The sequence below is a fragment of the Palaemon carinicauda genome, chromosome 19 (assembly GCF_036898095.1).
Source record: "Palaemon carinicauda isolate YSFRI2023 chromosome 19, ASM3689809v2, whole genome shotgun sequence".
In the NCBI taxonomy this organism is placed as follows: Eukaryota; Metazoa; Arthropoda; class Malacostraca; order Decapoda; family Palaemonidae; genus Palaemon; species Palaemon carinicauda.
This window is the reverse complement of record NC_090743.1, coordinates 128,223,368-128,245,561: the sequence shown is the minus strand read 5'-3', so window position 1 is coordinate 128,245,561 and position 22,194 is coordinate 128,223,368. Positions and strand designations below refer to the sequence as shown.

Genomic DNA, 22,194 nt, shown 5'->3' with positions numbered 1-22,194 from the left:
CTTAGTTACATTTAATTATTTTTCAACTCGTTGACGCTGTTAAAAATCATATGTACTCTAAACATATTTTTGTTTAATCTCTCTCTCTCTCTCTCTCTCTCTCTCTCTCTCTCTCTCTCTCTCTCTCTCTCTCTCTCTCTCTCTCTCAGAAAAAAAATAATAGACGTATCTAACACTATAACAGCGAAGGGAGAGAGAGAGAGAGAGAGAGAGAGAGAGAGAGAGAGAGAGAGAGAGAGAGAGAGAGAGAGAGAGAGAGAGAGAGAGAGAGAAATTTTATTTAAAGAACATGTTAATGCTTTGTTTAGAGAGAAACAGAAAAAGAGAGAAGCTTGTTAATGCTATCATGGTTTTCTTTGCTTCACTTTTTTCTTTCTTTCTGTTCATCATGCTGGGCCTTCTCACAAATGATCGTTACCAACAATCTTTTTGTCCTTTATCCCTATCAACAAAAGGCGTTCTATCTCTTCCAGGGTATTGCTAAGATGTCTTGTAATAATGGTGATCCCCTTCGATGGTTATTTGCTTTAATGGCTGCCTTCAGCTTGATGATCCTCGAGATAATAGACCTATTCCGGCCACATTGTTTAGCCATACAGTATCACTCACATGCACACTGCTCTCATGTTTTTCTATAATTTCTTGCTTCAATTCTAATGAAAGAATTGCCTTCTTCATGTACTGAAACTTAGCTTCTTAGGCACCATGATTAAAGGTAAAATCAAAAATGAAATGTGAGAAAAGGAAGAAAATAAGCACTGTTAATAACAGACCAAACAGAGGACAACCACACGATACACACAAGAATAGAGAACAGAGCACTCGACGCTCAATGGCGTAATGCTTACTTCGTGTGTCGAAATAAAATTCGGGTATAGCGTCAAAAATTTGCTCGAATTTTACTTCGGATGTTGGAAAATTTGGATGTAGATACGTTCGTGTGTAGAGGTTCCACTGTATCTCTACTGCTAGATGGGATAGGTGCTGCGAAAAAGTACCTCCTTGTTTGTTGATGTAAGCCACTACTGTGGTGTTATCGTGAGTGGCCTGCCAGGAACTGTTGGAAGTGTTGAAGGGCCAGAAAGACGGCCTTCATCTCTAGGAAATTTAAGCGGAGGTACTTTTCTGACTCTGACCAGAGGCCTGAGGTCGTGTGGTGCAGCACGTGGGACCCCCACCCTTTCCTTGAAGCATCTGAGAACAGCATTAAATCCAGGGGGAGGACGAGAAGGTCCACTCCCTTTCGTAGGTTCTCGTCTCTCACCCACCACTGGAGGTCTGTCAGTTCCGCTGATCCCATGGCGATCCGGATGTCTGGGAAATCGCGAGTTTGATTCCACCGGGACTTGAGTTGCCACTGGAGGGATCTCATACTGAGGCAACCATTGGGAACTAGACGGGCCAGCGATGAAAGGTGACCGAGGAGACGTAACCACGTTTGGGCTGGAAGTTCTTCTCGTCTGAGAAAGGGTCTTGCGACCTTTCTCACCTTGTTATCCTGTCATCTGATGGGAAGGCTTAGTGGAGATTGGTGTCTTTGATCATGCCTAAGTATACCAGTCTCTGTGTAGGAAGCAGAGAAGACTTCTCGAGATTTACCATAATCCCCAAATCCTGGCAAAGTCTCAGAAGTTTGTCTCGGTGATAAAGAAGGGTTGACACCGAGTCTGCTAGGATTAGCCAGTTGTCCAGATAACGGAGGAGACGGATGCCAATCCTGTGTGCCCAAGATGACACTAGGGCAAACACTCTGGTGAAAACTTGGGGTGCAGTGGAAAGAATGAAGCACAGCACCTTGAACTGGTACTTTCTGTTGTCTAGGCTGAATCTTAAGTACTTCCTTGAAGACGGATGGACTGGGATATGGAAGTACACGTCCTTTAGGTCCAGTGTACACATGAAGTCCTGAGGTCTTACTGCTAGTCTGACCGTGTCTGCAGTCTCCATGCTGAACAGAGTTTGTTTGACAAACTTGTTCAGGGATGAGAGGTTGATGACTGGTCTCCAGCTTCCAGACGCCTTTCTTATAAAAAAGAGTCGACTGAAGAAGCCTGGGGACTCGTCGAAGACCTCTTGGAGAGCGCCCTTCTTCAACAGGGTCTGGACTTCTGCCCGAAGGGCCTGCCCCCTTGCCGATCCCATGGCAAGGGAATCTATTGACACTGGATTCCTGGTCAGGGGAGGTAGAGATGTTATGAACTGGACGCAATATCCTATACGAATCACGGAGATTGTCAAGGAGTCAGGCCCGAATTGCTACAACCTGTTTGTGCAACTTCGTAGGCATCCCCCCCACTGGTGGAAACACAGGGGGAGTGCCTGTCCTAGCGTTTGCGGCCTCCCTCGGCTGCTCCCTCTAGGATTCTTTCCTCCCCTGGAGGACTTTTTGCCTTCCCTATCCTTGACAGGAGAGACCTATTAGACACCACTGTCTTCGCTGCTGTTTTCGTCGTTACGGTCTTGGTTGGACGGGACTGCTGAGGTTCTGGAGGTTTATAGGGCTTAGTTGTTAAAGCCGTATGGAGGAGGGAGTCTCGATGAGACTTCCTCCACCTCTCAGCAGCAAGTTCCACATCCTTAGGCTCAAACAGATGGGGCCCCTCTAGGGAGGAATGTCTAAGCCTATTCATCTCGATGCTTGGGACCTGTTGGTGGAACCTCTCAGACACTGCATCTCAACATTTCAAGATAGTGTTTGCCCACAAGTTCAAGAATTGGTGGGCAAGAAACTCGATCGTGGGAGTGCCTGAGAGTAAAAAGCTCTCAATTGCCTTCCTGGTACGGTCCTTGGAAAAATCCTCGAATTGTATCAGGATACCTAAGGTCCCTAACCAGATGTCCAGCCACGAAGTAGCTTGCATCGCATACTTAGTGACCTTTTCCTGGTTAAGGACCTCGGTTGCCGAGAACGAGACCTGCCGGTTGGAGAGTCTCTCAAGTGGGACTCTCCTGGTTAGCTCTTCAAGAGAGTGGTGAAGAGGAAGAGGAGACCTGGGTTCCTCCAGGATCTCGAAGTACCTTCTTTGCTGTACGCGAGGAGGTGGGAAGAGCTTGTTCGTAGAGCCGGCACGGTTGGAGGAGGCAAACTCGGAGAGCTATTAGGAGATCTTGTCCCTGGTACTCTTCATCCCTTGAGACCAGGGCAGGACTGCACTGGTCTTTGAGGGTTTCTGAGTGCTGAAGACTCGGTCTAAGACCGTGTCTTTGCCTTCTCGAGGGGATATCTCTGGGTCGGAAAACCCATTGAGAACCCTCATTAGAGTCAGAACCTGCCAGAATGCATGTTCTGATTCTGGTTGGTCTCCTCCTGATGTAGGACTCGCAGCGAAGTCTCCTTCTATCCCCAAGAGCTCTTCTTGGGGTGAGTCGCAGACATTCCTTGAGTGGCTGGCTGTCTCCGTTCTAGCCCTAGTGGAGAAATTTGGCAGAGTTTTGGAGTCTTTGGATTCCTTCCGAGGAAGGAGGTAAGACTCCAACATCGAAGACCTGAGTGTCATGTCCCTCTTGGTCTCAGATTTAGGGGAACTCTCCGCGGGAAGGGAGGTTTCCTCCATTGGTGCGATGGAAGTGTCTCTCCTTGCGCAGTTCCCAGGGTGATGGATGGTCTTCATCCGACAGGGAGGGCGAGTATCTCTGGGGAGAAACCGGAGGGACTTGCCTTGATGGTCTGCACGGAGTCAGCTTCACCCTCGGGGAAGTGACCACATCGGAAACTCCTCTTTTCTTCTTCAGAGGGGTAGAGGAAGCCATGGTTCCATGTCTTGAGTCCAGAGCTATGGATTGCTCTGATGAGCAGTCAGACAGGATGGGCTTGAATGTCTGTGTTACAGCTCTGATTAAGGCACTGAACCAAGGCTGCTGACTGACTGATGCACTATCAGACAGATCCCTGAAAGGAAAGGGACAGAAGGTTCACTACGAGGAGTCACCGTAATAGGTGGGTCCGCCTTAGAAGGCAGTTTAGGGATCCTGAACCCCTCTGCTTGTGCCTGTTTCCCTTCTCCCACAGGGTGTGCTGAAATGTGTTTGCGGGGAGGGGAATGAGGCGATGGCGACCTTGCCGGATGTAGATCCTTCGCCCGTGCCGGTTGGTGCGCGTGCGCGCGCAGGAGAATCTTGGGGCGCGGGAGAGTATTGGCGCGCGTGCGCCGGTGAGAGCTGGTGCGCAGGCACGTGCGCATGTCTCTGTGCGTGCACGCGGGAGATATTTGGCGCGCAGGAGAGCGCCGGCGCGCCAGTGAGAGTTGGCGCGTATGTGAGGGCTGCAATGTGTTTGCTGTCTCACCTACAGTGTGTCTGTGCGCCAGAGAATATTGGCGCGCAGGCATTCATTAGTGCGCAGGTTGGCGCCCGCGGTAGATACATGGTGCACAGGCTGGCACGTAGGAGAGCAGGGGGGCGCAGGAGAGCGCTGGCGCGCAGGCGAGCACTGGCGTGCAGGTGGGCACTGGCGCGTAAGAGATCGTGGGCGCTGGCGCGCAGGAGAGTGCAAGCACGCTGTAGTGCGCTGGCGCGCGAGCGACCCTGGGCGTGTGAGCGCAGGTGAACGTGGGCACGTGGCGTGCAGGAGAGCGCTGACGTGCAGGAGAACGTTGGCAGGCAGGCGCATGAGTTTGATGCCTTCTATGCGGGCGAGCAGGTGAAGTTTCGCGCCGCAGCGCTGTAGAGTGACGAGAAGTCTGACGAGTTGCTGGTGAGCGCTGAAGTTCTTTCAGATGGCGAGCTGGCAGGTTGGCAGGTCTGGAGGGTGGATGGTTGGCGTGCCCTTTGTAAGGGCAACCATCCACCGAAGGGGATCACGAACGATCGGCAGAGAGGTCCAGGATCGAAGTCACAAGACTAGTTGCAGGAGCAGTGACGATTGATGAATGAAGGTCAGAATGCAGCGAAGGCTCCTCTGCAGGGGACTGCTGTGACGACGATGAACCAAAGAGGCGCCTCTTCACCGGTGGTGAAAGGAGACCTCTCAGGCGAAGAGGAAGGCTTGCCTTCCGACGAATACGCCCTCTGGGGGCCGTTGGATCAGCAAGCTGACCGTGCCCCGCAGCAGTCTTCCGAAGAGGAGTCTCTATGAGTGAACTCCCCTGAGGGAGAGAAACACTTGCAGGAGAGACAGATGTTGAACTTAGTTTCCCCCTCGAAGGATGTTCAGGAACGGGGGAAACTAAGTCGGCAGCAACCACTGTAGAGTCTGGAGTGGCAGAGGAGATGGATGATACCGCATGAGACACCTCTGACACAACAACGTCGACAAGGTTCAGGGGACCTACCTCTGACGGCGACGATGATTGCTTAACAGAAGCACCCATGCAGATGAACTGCAGCAAGGCTTCCTTGGAGGATAGACCCATAAGCCCCAAGGAAGACCAAATCTGTAAAAGGGGAGTTAGTGACAAGGCCTCACCCGGTGGGAGAGGTGGGGCTGCTTCGCTAGGGAAAGCAACATCATCTCTCGAGAAGTGGGGTTGGCCGATGATAACTTGCTCTACGCAACTACTCGACGGTCTCTCATAAGAGACCGAACGAGTAGGAGCTTAGGAGGAGGGTCAGGAGACGGAAGAAGAGTCCTTGGGTTTTTCTTCCTTCAAAGAAGCCTTTGAAGGAGAAATATCCCGCTTGGACTTCTTCTTCCGCCGTCGCGCAAACCTCTCTCACTGGGAAGAAGAACACTCCCTACACTCATTGCACTTATTAACACTATCACACCGTTGACCTCTGCATGAAGGACAAAGGGTGTGAGGATCAGTCTCCACCGCCAACATATAAGGCCCACAAGGGCGTCCGGAGAGTCCAGGTCAGGTGCGCATGGTCGCAGAAGTCAACTTCACACACACACACTAAGAGAATAAGAAAAAAAACCAAAGTCATTAATGGCTGCCAATATTCGGCAAGGATGAAGAGCAGCAACGTTCGTTCACCATCCGAGCCAAAAGCAAAGTGAGCTCAATCACAGGTGTGTGTGTGTGTGTGGGGGAGGAGGGGGGTAGCAAGCCACCCTCCCCTACCCCCCCCCTAACTAGCGGTATGGGTAGTTAACTCTCGTTAAAAATCAATGGCTCGTCATTTCAGCTACGCCGAAAGTAATACCACTATTAAAAAGCGTGGTTTGTATTCCAATTATGGAACAAATGTATTAATTGGCATGGATTTGCATACACTTCAAATATGAACAAAGTTTGAAGTCTTTGTGACAAAGCTGTCCAAACTTATGGCTGATTACGTGAATTGGACATTTTGCTTGACCGTGACCTTGACCTTTCAAAACTTAATTATATCCAGCTTTTTAAATAAGTTAATTCTTGCAAGTTTCATTACTCTACAATTAAAATTGTTGTCAGCAAGTTCACAATCACACAAAAAAAAAAAAAAAAAATACAGGGGCAAAAACATAACCTCCTTCCAACTTCATTGGCGGAGGTATCAATTACCAGAAAACACCAGCTGAATATGGAAAGGAATGAGAAAAAGATCAAATACTACAACACCCACCTAACTGAAACGCATGAAATTTGGGACGATGAGCAACGTGCGACACGCCAATCTGTCTGTAGAAAAGACCCGATGAAACTAAACATCCAAAACATCGGAAAATGCCCATTTAAACCGGGTGGCAAACCTGGAAAAAAATAATCCATTACAATAATTGCACCACAGGAAGAGACTAGATGAAAATAACTTTTAAAATATTCTTTATAGAAATGTATGGGTAATATATAATATATAAAGAGAGACTCAAGTCAGTCTCTTGAACACAATATTATTTGCTGTAAGTTTGAAATTCTGAATGTCCCCACAAACTAAGAGAAAAAGTGCTCTCAGATCTTTTCAAATATCCCTCACACACAATGAGCTGCCAGTATTTATCTAAAAGAAAACACAAAGATTAAAACAGCTAGTTGACAGCACTAAGAGTATGTCTGTACTTTCAGGTGGCTGAAAACAAAGTGGTACTCAGTGGAATGTCAGGCGGGCAGGGCTTTACCCCCAACCGGCAGTAACTACCACCACCTTGTTAAAATTTCAACAGCCAAGTTCCAGATTTGCTGAAAACAATGGCTAATACAAGGCTAGGCCTTATATTTGTGTAGAAACAAACACAAGCTAGTAATGATGATGATTGAGCATCAATTTACTAGCATCCAAGGAACCTCATTAAGAAATTCAAAATTTCCTAGCACACAAGAATCTCTTTGCATCACTAAGGTAAGCAATATGACAAATTCGAAGATAATTTGTATTTTTCCTAACCATACAAACCTTAGCTATTTACAAAGGGTATTACTTTTAGTGTAGCTGAAATGGCGAGCCATTAGAATTTAACGAGGGTGTATTACCCCCGCGCTAGTTAGCGGGGGGGTAGGGGAGTGGTAGCTAGCTACCCCTCCTCCCCCTCACACACAGGTGAATACTCACTTTCACTTAGAGGTAGGACTTGTCTTGGGGGACAGGGCTGGCGGGCAAATATGTGTAAATAGCTAAGGTTTGTATGGTTAGGAAAAATACAAATTATCTTCGAATTTGTCATTTGTTCCGTAACCGAAATACAAACCACGCTATTTGCAAAGGGTGACTTATCCCTTAGGAAGGGTGGAAAGTCCCCAGCCATCCTGGCTTTGGCTTTACCCGGGGACTCAGAATCCGAGTGAGTCGCACTCGAGAAAAGGAGTCCCTGCACCTCACAAGTTCCTTGCTCTGCAAGGAACCCTGTGGCCTACGTAAGCTTGTGTGTGAAGGAAGAAGTATGACTCGTCCTAGGCAGTTGACCTGGAGTTCCAGAAGGAACTCTGGGTTAGGACGTTCCCAATACCACCTCGTCAGGGTATGGGGGACGCGACAGTATTGACTCAATACTCGGAACACAAGGAAGCATGGTTTACCTGCAGAGGTTCGAGGTCAGCTATGCAGAGACCAGGATGCTGCTTCCCTGTAGAGGGGATGATGAAGAAAGTAGTAAGGGCCAGACATACTTCTTTCGTTCATGCAGACTAAAACCTGATAACAATGCCCTCAACCTTCTGCTACCTGTCCAAAAAGGAGCCTGAGGTTAGACCAGCTGTTGTTTAGCCACCACAGAGCGATAGAAAACGTATCGAGACTCCTGTGGGTCACGCCCTGCAGGAAGCGGGCTGCGAAGGTCATCAGACGCTTCCAGACTCCAGCTTGTAGCACCTGCGTCACAGAGTAGTATTACTCGAAGGCGAGGGACGTTGCGATGTATCCAACATCGTGCTGTAGGGCGACGTGACGGGGGAGAGTCTGAAGACAGGTCGAGATGAATGTCCTTGAGTCCGGGCTGAAGAGGTATACTGGTGACTCTCCCCCCGTGTCCTCCTTGTGTTCCCAAATCGGCTGCAACTGAGGACAAACTGCAGCTGTTCCCAGCGCTAACCTCTCGATTCCTTACTGGCAAGAAAGAGAAGGTCTTGGGACATCAGACACAGAATGGAGACTCGAAATCTTGAATGAATCGGACCGAAGGGCCGGGACCCTCAGATTCTGAGTCTAGCCAACAACTCAGGAGCGAGCCTGAATGTTGCCTTCCCCTCTTCCTTAGAAAGGGGGGAGTAGTAAGAGACCAAGAAGATTGCTTACACACTGGCCGTGGCCAGAGTGAGCAGAAGACCCAAGGCGGAATACAATCCGAGGCCTGTCGTAAAAGGGTCTTGAGAAGATCTCTTAAAGGACTAAAAGTCCGAGCCATGCTCCAAGTTGGAGGTCTTCCCCCGACTAGGGCAGGGACGATCGTAGCTTCGCATGAGCGAGGATAGATCCAGCGGGCAGGAAAAAGTTATTCCTTTAAGCCTGAAGGTCAGGGAAAGGCTGAGCGACAGGCTTCATTGCCGAGAGCGGAAAGGAGTTTCCTCCCGCCGAAAGGCAATAAGACCGTTATTACTGGAGAAGAGGCCTCAAGGGAAGAGGTATATCTCCCACGGCACCAACCACCTTAGACTCTTCACTTTGCCTGGGAGACCCCTGTGGATGACTATCGCAGATGACGCGACCTCCGTACCGCGACTGTAGCGGGTTGTCTCTTCTAGAGGAGGAAGCGTAGTGTCTCCAGGCATGAAGCCGAAGCGACGCCCCGGTTCGGGAGAGATGTCGCAGTGTGGTTGCTTGAGTAGTCTGCGCCGTGGGAGAAGCTCTCCCGGGAGTTCCGTCAGGGGAAGCAGAGGGTCCAGAAACCGTTCTGTGCATAGTCCCAGTGGAGCTCTCCCATTGAAAGGTTGACAGACAACCTGGTCTTGTTGAGGCCCATTGTCCGCAGACAAAAAGGAGGGAAGACGCAGGCGTCGAAGTTGTCCCACCATCACCGAAATGCATCTTGCCAGAGTCTCGGGGTCTGAGACTGGGGGGAAGACTAGCGGAAGCTTGAGGTTCCAAGCTGTCGCGATCAGGTCCCCCAGACCAGCACTTGCTGGTTACCCAAGGTCAAAGACCCCTAGGTACACTCTCTCTATGAGGCTCTGCTCGGATAGTCTGAGAGAAACATTCCCCTGCCTGGAATGAGAGAGCCGATGGTGGTATTGAGAGAATCTCAATCATCCCGGTATCTCTACTGCAAGATGTGAAAGTGTGAAAATGCGTCCCCTGCTGGTTAGAATGAAGTCGACGCGCAACGGGGCGACTCGGCAGGAGCTGTAGGATCTGAAGAGGGGCCAGACTAAGGCCCCTAAGCCTGCCTGAATGATGGAGAGGTATCCTTCAGGTCTTGACCATAGGCCTGGACCGGAACATGCCCCCCCCCCCTTTCCTTTGACGAGTCCGAGAACCGCATCAAGAATGTGGGGAAAGGACGAGAATATCCACTACCATCAAGAGGCTCCATAGGTCAACACCCATTGCAGGTCTAATAGTTCCGCTGGTCCCATAGGGCCAGGGAGTCCGGTTAAACATTGCCTGAAGCCACCGGAACTTGGATCGCCCCACATGGAACTTATCCTGAGGCGACCGTTCGGACTATAGACGGGTCAATGAGGAAAGAAGAACTAGGAAACATTCCAAGGTAGGGCTGAAAGCTCTGCTTGACTGAGAACAGGTACTGCGACTCTCCTCAGTCTTGCCACAGTCAACCGAAAGGAAGGCTCGGAGGATGTGGTAACAGAATCTGGCGTCCCCAGGTGGTCACCCATCCAAGTACCGACGTTGCTTAACCTCGCTGGACGGACGAGAAGCGGGGTTTCCAATGTGGTAATGCGGTTGACTCAATATCATGGCCAGATACTCTAGATGTTGAGGCAGAGGAAGAGAAGGCTCCAAGCAAAATACCATGAGCCCACACTCATGGTAAGCATCCGGAAGCTTGTCCCGGAGCTGAAGAAGGTCGAAACCCGAGCCTACCGGAGTTGACCAGCCCTCCAAACAGCAGAGGAGGCGGAAGCCTGCACCTGAGCGGCCAAGAGGAAGGCAGGGAGAGTTCTCTGGGGAAACAAACCTGCTATGCCACGGCGGGATAGCCACACTGCATCATAAGCAGGAATACTTGCAGTCTAGGCTGAATTCGACGAGCACCCTGGAAGATGGATGGAATGGAAACTGAAAGTACCCGTCCTTCCGATCCAGGGTTTAAGGAGTCCTGTCGCCTCGTTACCAGTCTGATCGATTCTGCTGGTCTACGCTGGCCGAAGTTTGTTCGACAAACTTGATCGGGGCTGAGAGGTCGACTATGGACATCCCCTCTCAGATCCTTCCTTACAAGAAAGGATCGACTGAGGAGGCCGGGGGTGAAGCCGTCGATGATCCTAAGGAAGACCTTCGCCTAAGGTATGGATCATTCTGCCCAACCGGGCAACTCTGCTGACGCTATGGCATAGAAGTTCAGAGACACTGAATTCGCTGACAGAGACGGCAGGCGCGATATCCTTGGCTACTCACAGAGATTGTGCGGGAATGGGCATCGGGAAGCTGTCATTCGGATGAGTAACCTTAAGCATCCTCCCAGCGAAAAACCTGCAATCCTAGAGTTCGTGAACTCCTTTTAGGACTATGCCCCCCCGGGGGAGTCTCCCGTGCCATCTGTTCCTGACAGGAGGAAACTGCAATTGGACACCTTGTCCCAGTTGTCGTAGCCGATAACTTAGGCCGACGTGGTTGAAAGAAAAGGGCGCTGGAGCCCTGCAGAGTCTGGAAGAAAGCGCCTTGGAGGAGTGAAACCGGAAGTCGATTTACTCCGCACAGCAGCTGTCTAAGTCTCTGTCCTTGGGCACAAACAAACTCTTCTCAAGGAAGGAAGGGTGTCTGAGGTCGTCGACCTCCACAGATGAGACACCCGAAGGAAGCCCTCAAACATCCGTCTGCGTGATGGAAAAAACCGTTGGTTCACGCGTGGGCGAACATTGGAGAGCATGAGCGTAGACGTGCAGGCACGTGGACGTGTGGGCGCGCAGGCGAGTGGTCGCGCGGTTGCACGGGCGAGCGGTCGCGCGGTTGCACGGGCGAGCGGTCGCGCGGTTGCACGGGCGAGCGGTCGCGCGGTTGCACGGGCGAGCGGTCGCGCGGTTGCACGGGCGAGCGGTCGCGCGGTTGCACGGGCGAGCGGTCGCGCGGTTGCACGGGCGAGCGGTCGCGCGGTTGCACGGGCGAGCGGTCGCGTGGGCGCGCAGGCGAGCGGTCGTGAGGGTGGGCAGGTGGATGAGAGCGAGTCCGAGGCGGTGAACGCAAGCGTTAGCGCGATGGCGAGGAAACGCGCTGCCGCGTGGGCGAGGAGGACCGCTGGCGATATGGATCAACAAGCGATCGGTGGTGAGCTGGTGAGCGCTAACGCGCAGGTTGGCGATGGCGCGTTGTGTTATGCCGACGCGATGGTCGAGCAGTATGCGCAGGTGAGCGATCGTGCGTTGGCGAGCAGTATGCGAGGGTGAGCGATCGCGAGCAGTGATCAGCATGCCCAGGGTCGCGCGATGGTGATCAGTATGCGCAGGGTCGCGTGATGGTGATCAGCATGCCAGGGTCGCGCGATGGCGATCAGCATGCGCAGGTTGGCGGTCGCGCGATGGCGATCAGCATCTGCAGGTGGGCGATCGCGTGATGGCGAACAGCATACGCAGTTGAGGGTCGCGCGATGGTGATCAGCATGCGCAGGGTTGAGCGATGGTGATCAGCATCCGCAGGTGTGCGGTCGCGCGATGGCGATCAGCATCCGCAGTTGAGGGTCGCGCGATGGCGATCAGCATCCGCAGGTGAGGGTCGCGCAATGGCGATCAGCATCCGCCGTTGAGGGTCGCGCGATGGCGATCAGCATCCGCAGTTGAGAGTCGCGCGATGGCGATTAGCATCCGCCGTTGAGGGTCGCGCGATGGCGATCAGCATCCGCAGTTGAGGGTCGCGCGATGGCGATCAGCATCCGCCGTTGAGGGTCGCGCGATGGCGATCAGCATCCGCAGTTGAGGGTCGCGCGATGGCGATCAGCATCCGCAGTTGAGGGTCGCGCGATGGCGATCAGCATCCGCAGTTGAGGGTCGCGCGATGGCGATCAGCATCCGCAGTTGAGGGTCGCGCGATGGCGATCAGCATCCGCAGTTGAGGGTCGCGCGATGGCGATCAGCATCCGCAGTTGAGGGTCGCGCGATGGCGATCAGCATCCGCAGTTGAGGGTCGCGCGATGGCGATCAGCATCCACAGTTGAGGGTCGGGCGATGGCGATCAGCATGCGCAGGTGAGCTAGTAGCTGGCGAACCATGTTCCTTCAGAAGTGTTGGAGAACGTTGGCGTGCCGGCTGTAACACACGTGGGCGATCCGGAGATCGCTGGCGAGCTGATGATCGCTGGCGGGCTGATGATCGCTGACGAGCTGATGATCGCTGACGAGCTGATGATCGCTGACGAGCAGAAGGCTACGCGTGGAAGCCTGCGCAAAGAAGAAGAGTCCTTGACCCTGACCTGAACCGAAGTTCTAGATCGCGAGGGCGAACGTGGGCGCACAGGGCGCGTAACAGGAACCAACAGGAACCGCAGGGAAGATCATCTTGAAAGCGCTGACGAACAGGAGAGCGCTGATGAACAGAAGGGCGCGCAGGGAAACCCTGACACGCAAGGGAAGAACCCCCGTGGGGGCAACCCTTTGCCCCGAAGGGATCGTTGTCCGCCGGGAGACTGATGTCCGTCGGAAGACCGCTGTCCGTCGGGCAGACCGTTGTCCGTCGGGAAGACCGTTGCCCGTCGGAAGACGAGATCAGACTGCTGTCCATCTGCACCAAGGCGGAAGATCGAGAAAAAGGAGTTGTAGGCTGCAAATGGAGATCCAAAAAGGCGCCTCAAGCACCCTTATAGGGAGATGAGAGGCCCTTACGACGAGGCGGACGGTGGGCCTTACGGCGAGGGAGGCCAACAGCAACAGCAACAGCAACAGAAGAAACCTCCGAAGAGGAGTCTCTATGAGTGTACTCTCTCGCGAACGAAAGAGAAACACTTCGTGGAAGAGACTGGTCAGCCAGTGACCTAAAAGGAGCAATCCTCCGAAGAGGAGCTCCTGCAGTTGCCCAGCCCCTTGAGCGAAACTGCAGGTGCGATCGCTCAGCACCAAGAGCATAGTCGCACGAAAAAAAGGCAAGAGAAGAACCCCCCAAAAGGGGAAAAACTCAAGCCTGGACAGGAAAAACTTCCCTCGGAAGGAAAGTTATCCGCCCAAGGAGGCAAGCCTCCTGACTGTTCTAAAATGAACTGGAGAGCAGTCCGTCGACACGGGAGTACTACCAGTAGAAGGAGACACCCCCCTGACGAAAATACAAGGGGGGAGGCAGCAACAGCCGAATCCCCAGGACTCAACCAGACAGCTCACACCGTTGCTATATTACAGAAACGAACTAGATCGGTAACTGTAAAAAAATAAAACAAATAATATTAGTACACATTCATTCCCCCGGGAAGGCTCCGAAGAGGAATCCCGAGGGAAAGGAACAAGAATTACACAACAGGCACGTGCCCTCACAACCACTTACACTCGCGGAAGGAGAGCTGTAACCAAAACAGAATTATAACAATTATAATTATGTAACTACTGTATGTAATTATGTAATTTAAAAATGAATGAACACTAAAGAAAGAACGAAAACCCCGAAAGGAATCGTTCTACAAGCTGAAAAACAAAAAACAACTACAATTAGATTCATAACTAATTGATACAAACGTACGGCGTAGCAACCCCCCACACGGAAAGGAAGCTAGGCTACAAGGGCGTAGTAACACGTAGTAAAAGGGTGAACGACCTCAAGAGAGAGAGAGAGAGAAAGACATAAGTCAAACTCGATCGCCACCCATAAAATACGCCGTGGTGGCCTAACTGCCGAGGCCTCCACGTAGATATCGTACACTACACACACACATCTGAAAAGGAAACTTACTTATTTCTATACTCAAATATATATACAAACATGAAAACATGTTTACATATATATTGAGTAAATGAAAAGTAAGCGATTAAGTAAAGACAAAACAGACAATGGCTGCCAAGCGAGGACCAAGACAGAGACGTCTGTCACAGTCCGAGCCAAAAGTGAAAGTGAGTATTCACCTGTGTGTGAGGGGGAAGAGGGGTAGCTAGCTACCACTCCCCTACCCCCCCCCCCCCCGCTAACTAGCGCGGGGGTAATACACCCTCGTTAAATTCTAATGGCTCGCCATTTCAGCTACGCTAAAAGTAATACCCTTTGTAAATAGCGTGGTTTGTATTTCGGTTACGGAACAAATGTAAAATAGATTAGGGGAAGAGGTCAGAGGCTCTAAATCTTACGTTACATAAGGTTTTGAGGCATCCTTGTATTTGAGTGAATGGATGGATGTATGGAATTTGGGCCATGTGAGCCAGCAACACAGCTGGGGAACCCATTAAACTCCAAAGCACAAGTGCTTGGATAAACTGCCGTAGTTGCCCAATGAAGTTGATGTTAAAAGAGCTTGCACTGGAAGATGGTAAAAAGGAAGCAGAATAAAGATGATGGATAAAAAGTGGTACAGTGGGGGAGGGATGCTGCAAAGACCCTTGAATAATACCTACAATAGATAGCACAAGGTATAGTGATGACAAGACCTTCATACAGGAACCAGGTTAGGTTAGGTTGGCTGTATCTAATTCTTTAATCTAAAAATATCTAAGACAGGCTACGTAGGGGGTTGCCCCACCCTCATCACAAATGACCTTGTATTCTAAAGTTGTTAGGTATGTGAGGGCTAGGCTAGATAGCACTCATGAAATACACTTTGCAATTTGTATGACTGTAAGCTTAAGGAGAGCACCTAGCAAGACCCAGTGCTCTCTGCTAGGATATGTTACCAAACATTCCTACAGCTTCTTTTCCCATATCAGGCTTTATTTTTCTGGGTTGCTGCAGATTAAGTACATCCATCTTATAATTATACTGTGAAATGGGGAGGGGGAAACAAAAAAAATATATATATGCACATATACAGAATAGGAACCATCAATAATGTTTAAAAAAAACTGATCTAAATGAACAGCAATAGCTCCAAATAACGAATAACATATTTGTTTGAGCTTATTAGAGGACAAAACGAAATGTGGCTTCAAATAATATTAGCGCCACCCCAACCCAACCTGAAAAGTACTCAGCAACATACTGTACCACAACCAAGTTATGGAAAAAAAGGTTAAACAGGTAAGAGAATACAAGTCCTAGGTTATGTTAGATGTGGAACCTGGTTCTATCAGAGTTTAGAACAAAATTAGTTGACATTGGACAAAACATAATGAAATATATCTCTTCACGCCAACTATTTTGAACCTAAGTAACTATATTCTGCAGCTACTAATGACCAATACTTCCTTAATATTTATTATCGTTACAAATTCCCGTTTACTCTTACCATTCTATATTTGACTAAGTTTTGTTTTGATATGCACCTTGTGCCGTGGGAACCTCTTCTGCACAGTTCGTAAAATTTCTAACAGTGGTCCTAACTTTGAATTTCTATTTTCTGTACTATTACTACCAATAACCATTTGCAATCTCCAAAATGATATTAGACGTCGTTGCTGTAGGCATGTCTTGTCTGAGGCCACTATCAGACATGAGCCTAACAAGCTCATTAAAGCCCCAGTCTGGAGCTGCTAGGGTCAATCAGAGCCTCAAGGTTCGATGGGCTTAGTCCCCAAGCACAAGTTCGAACCGGCCAGCAACCAATCTCGAGGTAGAAAGAGTCTGAGATCTTTCCATTCCTTCCAAACCGGCGGTCCCAACAGGTGGTTCAAACCATCCCGGTGGCACAAGGGAGTCAACCTTTCACTTCGAAGGGTCAACCCCAACAGCAATACGTGCTGGTTCCTCAGTCCCAAGTAGCAACTACCTCCTATGCTACTTCCCCAGCCCTTAGGCCCACCTTTGAAACTCAGGGTGCCTTCCAGGGTTACCAGCGCCCCAGAGGCGCTAGCTCGAGAGGAACTTTTCGCAACAGCTACTCTCGAGGCCGAGGAGGTAAATCCGCAGCAAATCATTGGGAGTTCTCAGGTAGGGGTAGGACTTTACATCTTCCGGAACCGTTGAACGTTCAACATTTGGGCTTTCAGTATAATTTCCAAAGGTCTGGGGTGGAGTTGGATAGAAAGGCCCCCTCCACCAACCAGTTTTCATCAACATCCAACGGAAGAGCTAGTCTTATATGAAAACGATTTATTGCAAAAGGAAGCAATAAAGAAAGTAAATCGTTTGTAATTTCAGGATCACTTGTTCAGCGGGCCAAAGAAAGACTCAGAATAGCGAAGAGTAATCCTAGACCTGTCGCTTCTGAATTCTTACATTTAATGCGACAAGTTTCACATGCTGACCATCTCTCAGGTGCGGACCTTGCTTCTCTGTGGGGCCGTCACCTCCTCTATGGATCTTGCAGACGTTTGCTATCATGTTCCGAAAGCAAGGCATTTTCGTCCGTTTCTAGGCTTCAACTAGGCAAACTGCCTCACAGCAACTACAGAGTGATAATCTCTTACAACAGTTTTGGTTCCAAATCAACTTCGAGAAATCTCGTTTGGTCCCGAGGACAAGTTTCAATGGTTAGGATTCAATGGGTTCTATGCTCCCACACTCTGTCTCCCAACAGCCAAGAGGAACGATATAGCAAAACACAGTACGTTTTCTCAAAGACAAATTGTCTTCCAGAAGAAATCAAGAGAGAATCCTGGGTGCCCTCCAGTTTGCCTCAGTAACAGATATACTACTGAAGGCCAGACTGAAAGATATAAGCCGAGTATGGTGCTCCAGGAAAACGAGTAATATCAAGACAAAGGGCTCGACTCCAACCAATTCTGAAGAAAAGACTTCAACCATGGACAAAGGTCAAAATCTGGCAAATCCGTTTCCTTACAATATCCACCCCCAAGCTCGTCATTTACACAGACGCCTCCCTAACAGGCGGGGGGATACTCTCAGTACAAGAAAGTCCTGGGACTATGGTCGACAATATTCCGCCAACTTCATATCAATGTTTTAGAGGCCATGGCGGTATTTTTGACCTTAAGCAACCGGCTCCAGCCAAAAACCAACATAATTAATTTTTTCTTTTTTGTTTTTAATTATATTTTCTATTTCTTTTGCATATTCTTTTTGATGTTGTTTTTTGATGTTATATTAGTTTTTTACCATTGTATTTTGTTTGTTTTACTTTACTTATTGTACTTTCTATATTGTTTTATTTTTTGGTTACTTTATATATTTGAAAGGACTCAGACAGAAGATTCTGCATTTCATTAACGGGCTACCTAGAATCATTCCCACATCACTCCCTCACGTCCATGATATATGAGCTGTAGCTACCTCAGTTAATTACTATGAACTTCACTGGACTTACTAAATATACAGGCCGGAAGTCTCCAACAGTATTTAAACGCCACTGCTTAAAACCTCTGGAAGCCTTATATTTGCTACAGTGGCAGCAGGGAATGTGATTCCTCCTGAACATAGTGAACCTTAATCAACTATGTCTTGCTATCCTCTTACCTGTTATTTTGGATTTTATTTTACTTCCTCAGGTATTGTTCCAGGATTTGGGACCATTTCTCTGGTACTATTTCACTGGGCGGCACAGGTCGGAGCCCAGAAAAGGGATTTTGACGAAGGAAAAATCTATTTCTGGGCGAGAGACCTGTGCCGCCCAGTGAACCCTCCCTTGACTTCCCTCCCAACATGGGCCCCAAACCTTGGGTGCTATGAGGAGTGACGTCACTGGCGTGGGTTGGGTTAGTGGTAGTAGTGTTGATCGGCACCTCGCTGTGGCGGGGATTTTGAAGAGGAGATATCTAAATAGTGCGAGACCTCTGGTTGTGAATTATCACGCCCCAGTATTTTATACCGACACCTTATATAGGTGAGCGAGCTGGGTTCAACCTGGCATTCCTATGCTTTTTTTCTCTGGTAATATATAGCAGTTATATTCCTTAGAAATAGTGCTCTAGGAGTATTTCACTGGGCGGCACAGGTCTCTCGCCCAGAAATAGATTTTTCCTTCGTCAAAATCCCTTTTTAATTATAAAATAAATTTTTGAATATACTTACCCGGTGAATATATAATAGCTGCAACTCTGTTGCTCGACAGACACATACATAAAAACTCGCCAGCGATCGCTATACAGGTTGCGGGTGTGCCCACCAGCGCCAACTGTCGGCCAGATACCACTCTCGATGTAAACAAAACCTCAATTTCTTCTCATCCCACTGCGTCTCTATTGGGGAGGAAGGGAGGGTCGTTTAATTTATATATTCACCGGGTAAGTATATTCAAAAATTTATTTTATAATTAAAATATCATTTTTAAATATTTAACTTAGCCGGTGAATATATAATAGCTGATTCACACCCAAGGAGGTGGGTAGAGACCAGAGTTAATTATGTTTACATCGTATAAGCTAAGAGTTTTTTATTTCATTTTGACAGTTATCAATATAACAAAACCAAAATAAATAGGTACCTGGTAAGGAAGTCGACTTAGACGATTACTCTGCCTTGTAAGTACGTCTTCCTTACGGAGCCCAGCGATCCTCTTAGGATGCTGACAGACCCCCAGGAGCTGAAGTATCAAGGGCTGCAACCCATACAACAGGACCTCATCAAACCCCTAATCTGGGCGCTCTCAAGAAATGACTTTGACCACCCGCCAAATCAACCAGGATGCGAAAGGCTTCTTAGCCTTCCGGACAACCCATAAAAACAACATTAAAACATTTCAAGAGACAGATTAATAGGATATGGAATTAGGGAATTGTAGTGGTTGAGCCCTCACCCACTACTGCACTCGCTGCTACGAATGGTCCCAGTGTGTAGCAGTTCTCGTAAAGAGACTGGACATCTTTCAAGTAAAATGACGCGAACACTGACTTGCTTCTCCAATAGGTTGCGTCCATGATACTTTGCAGAGATCTATTTTGCTTAAAGGCCACGGAAGTTGCTACAGCTCTAACCTCGTGCGTCTTAACCTTAAGCAAAGATCGGTCTTCCTCACTCAAGTGTGAATGAGCTTCTCGTATTAACAATCTGATAAAATATGACAAAGCATTCTTTGACATAGGCAAGGATGGTTTCTTAACCGAACACCATAACGCTTCAGATTGGCCTCGTAAAGGTTTAGTGCGAGCTAAGTAGAACTTAAGAGCTCTAACAGGGCATAAGACTCTCTCTAGTTCATTGCCTACGATCTCCGATAAGCTAGGAATATCGAAAGATTTAGGCCAAGGACGAGAAGGTAGCTCATTTTTGGCTAGGAAACCAAGCTGCAAAGAACAAGTAGCTTTTTCTGACGAAAACCCGATGTTCTTGCTGAAGGCATGAAGCTCACTGACTCTTTTAGCCGAGGCTAAGCATACCAGGAAAAGAGTCTTAAGAGTGAGATCTTTCAGGGAGGCTGACTGTAAAGGCTCAAACCTGTCTGACATGAGGAATCTTAGGACCACGTCTAAATTCCACCCAGGTGTAGCCAAACGACGCTCCTTAGAGGTCTCAAAAGACTTAAGGAGGTCTTGTAGATCTTTATTGTTGGAAAGATCTAAGCCTCTATGCCGGAAGACCGAGGCCAACATGCTTCTGTAGCCCTTGATAGTAGGAGCTGAAAGGGATCGTACTTTTCTCAGGTATAAGAGAAAATCAGCTATTTGGGCTACAGAGGTACTGGTCGAGGATACGGAAACTGACTTGCACCAGTCTCGGAAGACTTCCCACTTCGATTGGTAGACTCTAATGGTAGACGCTCTCCTTGCTCTAGCAATCGCACTGGCTGCCTCCTTCGAAAAGCCTCTAGCTCTCGAGAGTCTTTCGATAGTCTGAAGGCAGTCAGACGAAGAGCGTGGAGGCTTTGGTGTACCCTCTTTACGTGTGGCTGACGTAGAAGGTCTACTCTTAGAGGAAGACTTCTGGGAACGTCTACTAGCCATCGAAGTACCTCGGTGAACCATTCTCTCGCGGGCCAGAGGGGAGCAACTAACGTCAACCTTGTCCCTTCGTGAGAGGCGAATTTCTGCAGTACCTTGTTGACAATCATGAATGGTGGGAATGCGTAAAGGTCTAGATGTGACCAATCTAGGAGGAAGGCATCTATATGTATTGCTGCTGGGTCCGGGACTGGAGAGCAATAGATTGGAAGCCTCTTGGTCAGCGAGGTTGCAAAGAGATCTATGGTGGGTTGACCCCAAGTCGCCCAAAGTCTCTTGCACACATCCTTGTGGAGGGTCCATTCGGTTGGAATTACTTGACCTTTCCGACTGAGACAATCTGCTAGGACGTTCAAGTCGCCCTGGATGAACCTCGTTACTAGGGAGATGCCTCGATCTTTTGACCAGATGAGCAGGTCCCTTGCGATCTCGTACAAAGTCAGTGAGTGGGTACCTCCCTGTTTGGAAATGTACGCCAAGGCCGTGGTGTTGTCCGAGTTGACCTCCACCACCTTGCCTCGAAGGAGATTCTCGAAGCTTATCAAGGCCAGATGAACCGCCAAAAGCTCCTTGCTGTTGATATGCATGCTCCTCTGACTCGAGTTCCACAGACCTGAGCATTCCCGACCGTCCAGCGTCGCGCCCCAGCCCAAGTCCGATGCGTCCGAGAAGAGAACGTGGTTGGGTATCTGAACTGCCAGGGGAAGACCCTCTCGTAGGCTGATATTGTCCTTCCACCAAGTCAGACAAGACTTGATCTTTTCGGAAATCGGGATCGAGACCGCCTCTAGCGTCTTGTCCTTTTTCCAGTGAAAAGCCAGATGGAATTGAAGAGGACGGAGGTGTAGCCTTCCTAGTGAGACAAATTGCTCCAGGGATGACAGCGTTCCTACCAGACTCATCCACAGCCTGACTGAGCAGCGTTCTTTCTTCAGCATCTTCTGGATGGAGAGCAGGGCTTGATCTATTCTGGGGGCCGACGGAAAAGCCCGAAAAACTTGACTGTGAATCTCCATCCCTAAATACAGAATAGTTTGGGATGGGACCAGCTGTGACTTTTCCAAGTTGACAAGGAGTCCCAATTCCTTGGTCAGATCTAGAGTCCAATTGAGATCCTTCAGACAGCGATGACTGGAAGAGGCTCTGAGAAGCCAGTCGTCCAAATAAAGGGAGGCTCGGATGTCCGATAAGTGGAGGAATTTTGCCACATTCCTCATAAGCCTCGTAAACACGAGAGGAGCTGTGCTTAGGCCAAAGCACAGGGCCCGAAACTGGTACACCACATCGTCGAAGACGAATCTCAGAAAAGGTTGGGAGTCTGAGTGAATGGGGATGTGGAAGTAGGCGTCCCTTAGGTCTAGAGAGACCATCCAGTCTTCCTTTCTGACCGCTGCTAGGACTGACTTTGTGGTCTCCATGGTAAACTTCGTCTTTGTGACAAAGACATTCAGAGCACTGACGTCTAGCACCGGTCTCCAACCTCCTGTCTTCTTTGATACTAGGAAGAGACGGTTGTAAAACCCCGGTGATTGAAGGTCCGACACTTTGACCACCGCTCCCTTCTCTAGCAAAAGAGACACTTCCAGTTTCAGGGCTTGTCTCTTTTCTTCCTCTCGGTACCTGGGAGAGAGATCGATGGGGGACGTCGCTAGAGGGGGTTTGCGTACAAAAGGGATTTTGTACCCCTCTCTGAGCAACCTCACAGATTGTTGATCTGCGCCTCTCTTCTCCCAGGCTTGCCAGAAGTTCTTGAGTCTGGCACCTACTGCTGTCTGAAGTTGCGGGCAGTCAGACTCTGCCCTTAGAGGACTTGGATCCTTTCCTCTTCCCTC

The 22,194-nt window shown here is 49.3% G+C and overlaps 1 protein-coding gene across 6 annotated transcripts in view; it reads right to left on the bottom strand.

Moving 5' to 3' along the window:
• The window catches only part of CysRS-m (cysteine--tRNA ligase-like protein, mitochondrial), a 114,874-nt gene that overhangs the window by 88,902 nt on the left and 3,778 nt on the right, over positions 1 to 22,194 (bottom strand). For 3 of the 6 annotated variants that reach the window (XM_068393963.1, XM_068393959.1, XM_068393961.1), the window contains one exon: positions 6,490 to 6,616. The exons of the other annotated variants lie outside the window; for them this stretch is intronic. In XM_068393963.1, the coding sequence (XP_068250064.1) occupies positions 6,490 to 6,598 (109 nt within the window). In that variant the 5' untranslated portion in view covers positions 6,599 to 6,616. Of the gene's footprint in view, positions 1 to 6,489; positions 6,617 to 22,194 lie in introns of those variants that run through there. 6 annotated transcript variants of the gene reach the window in all.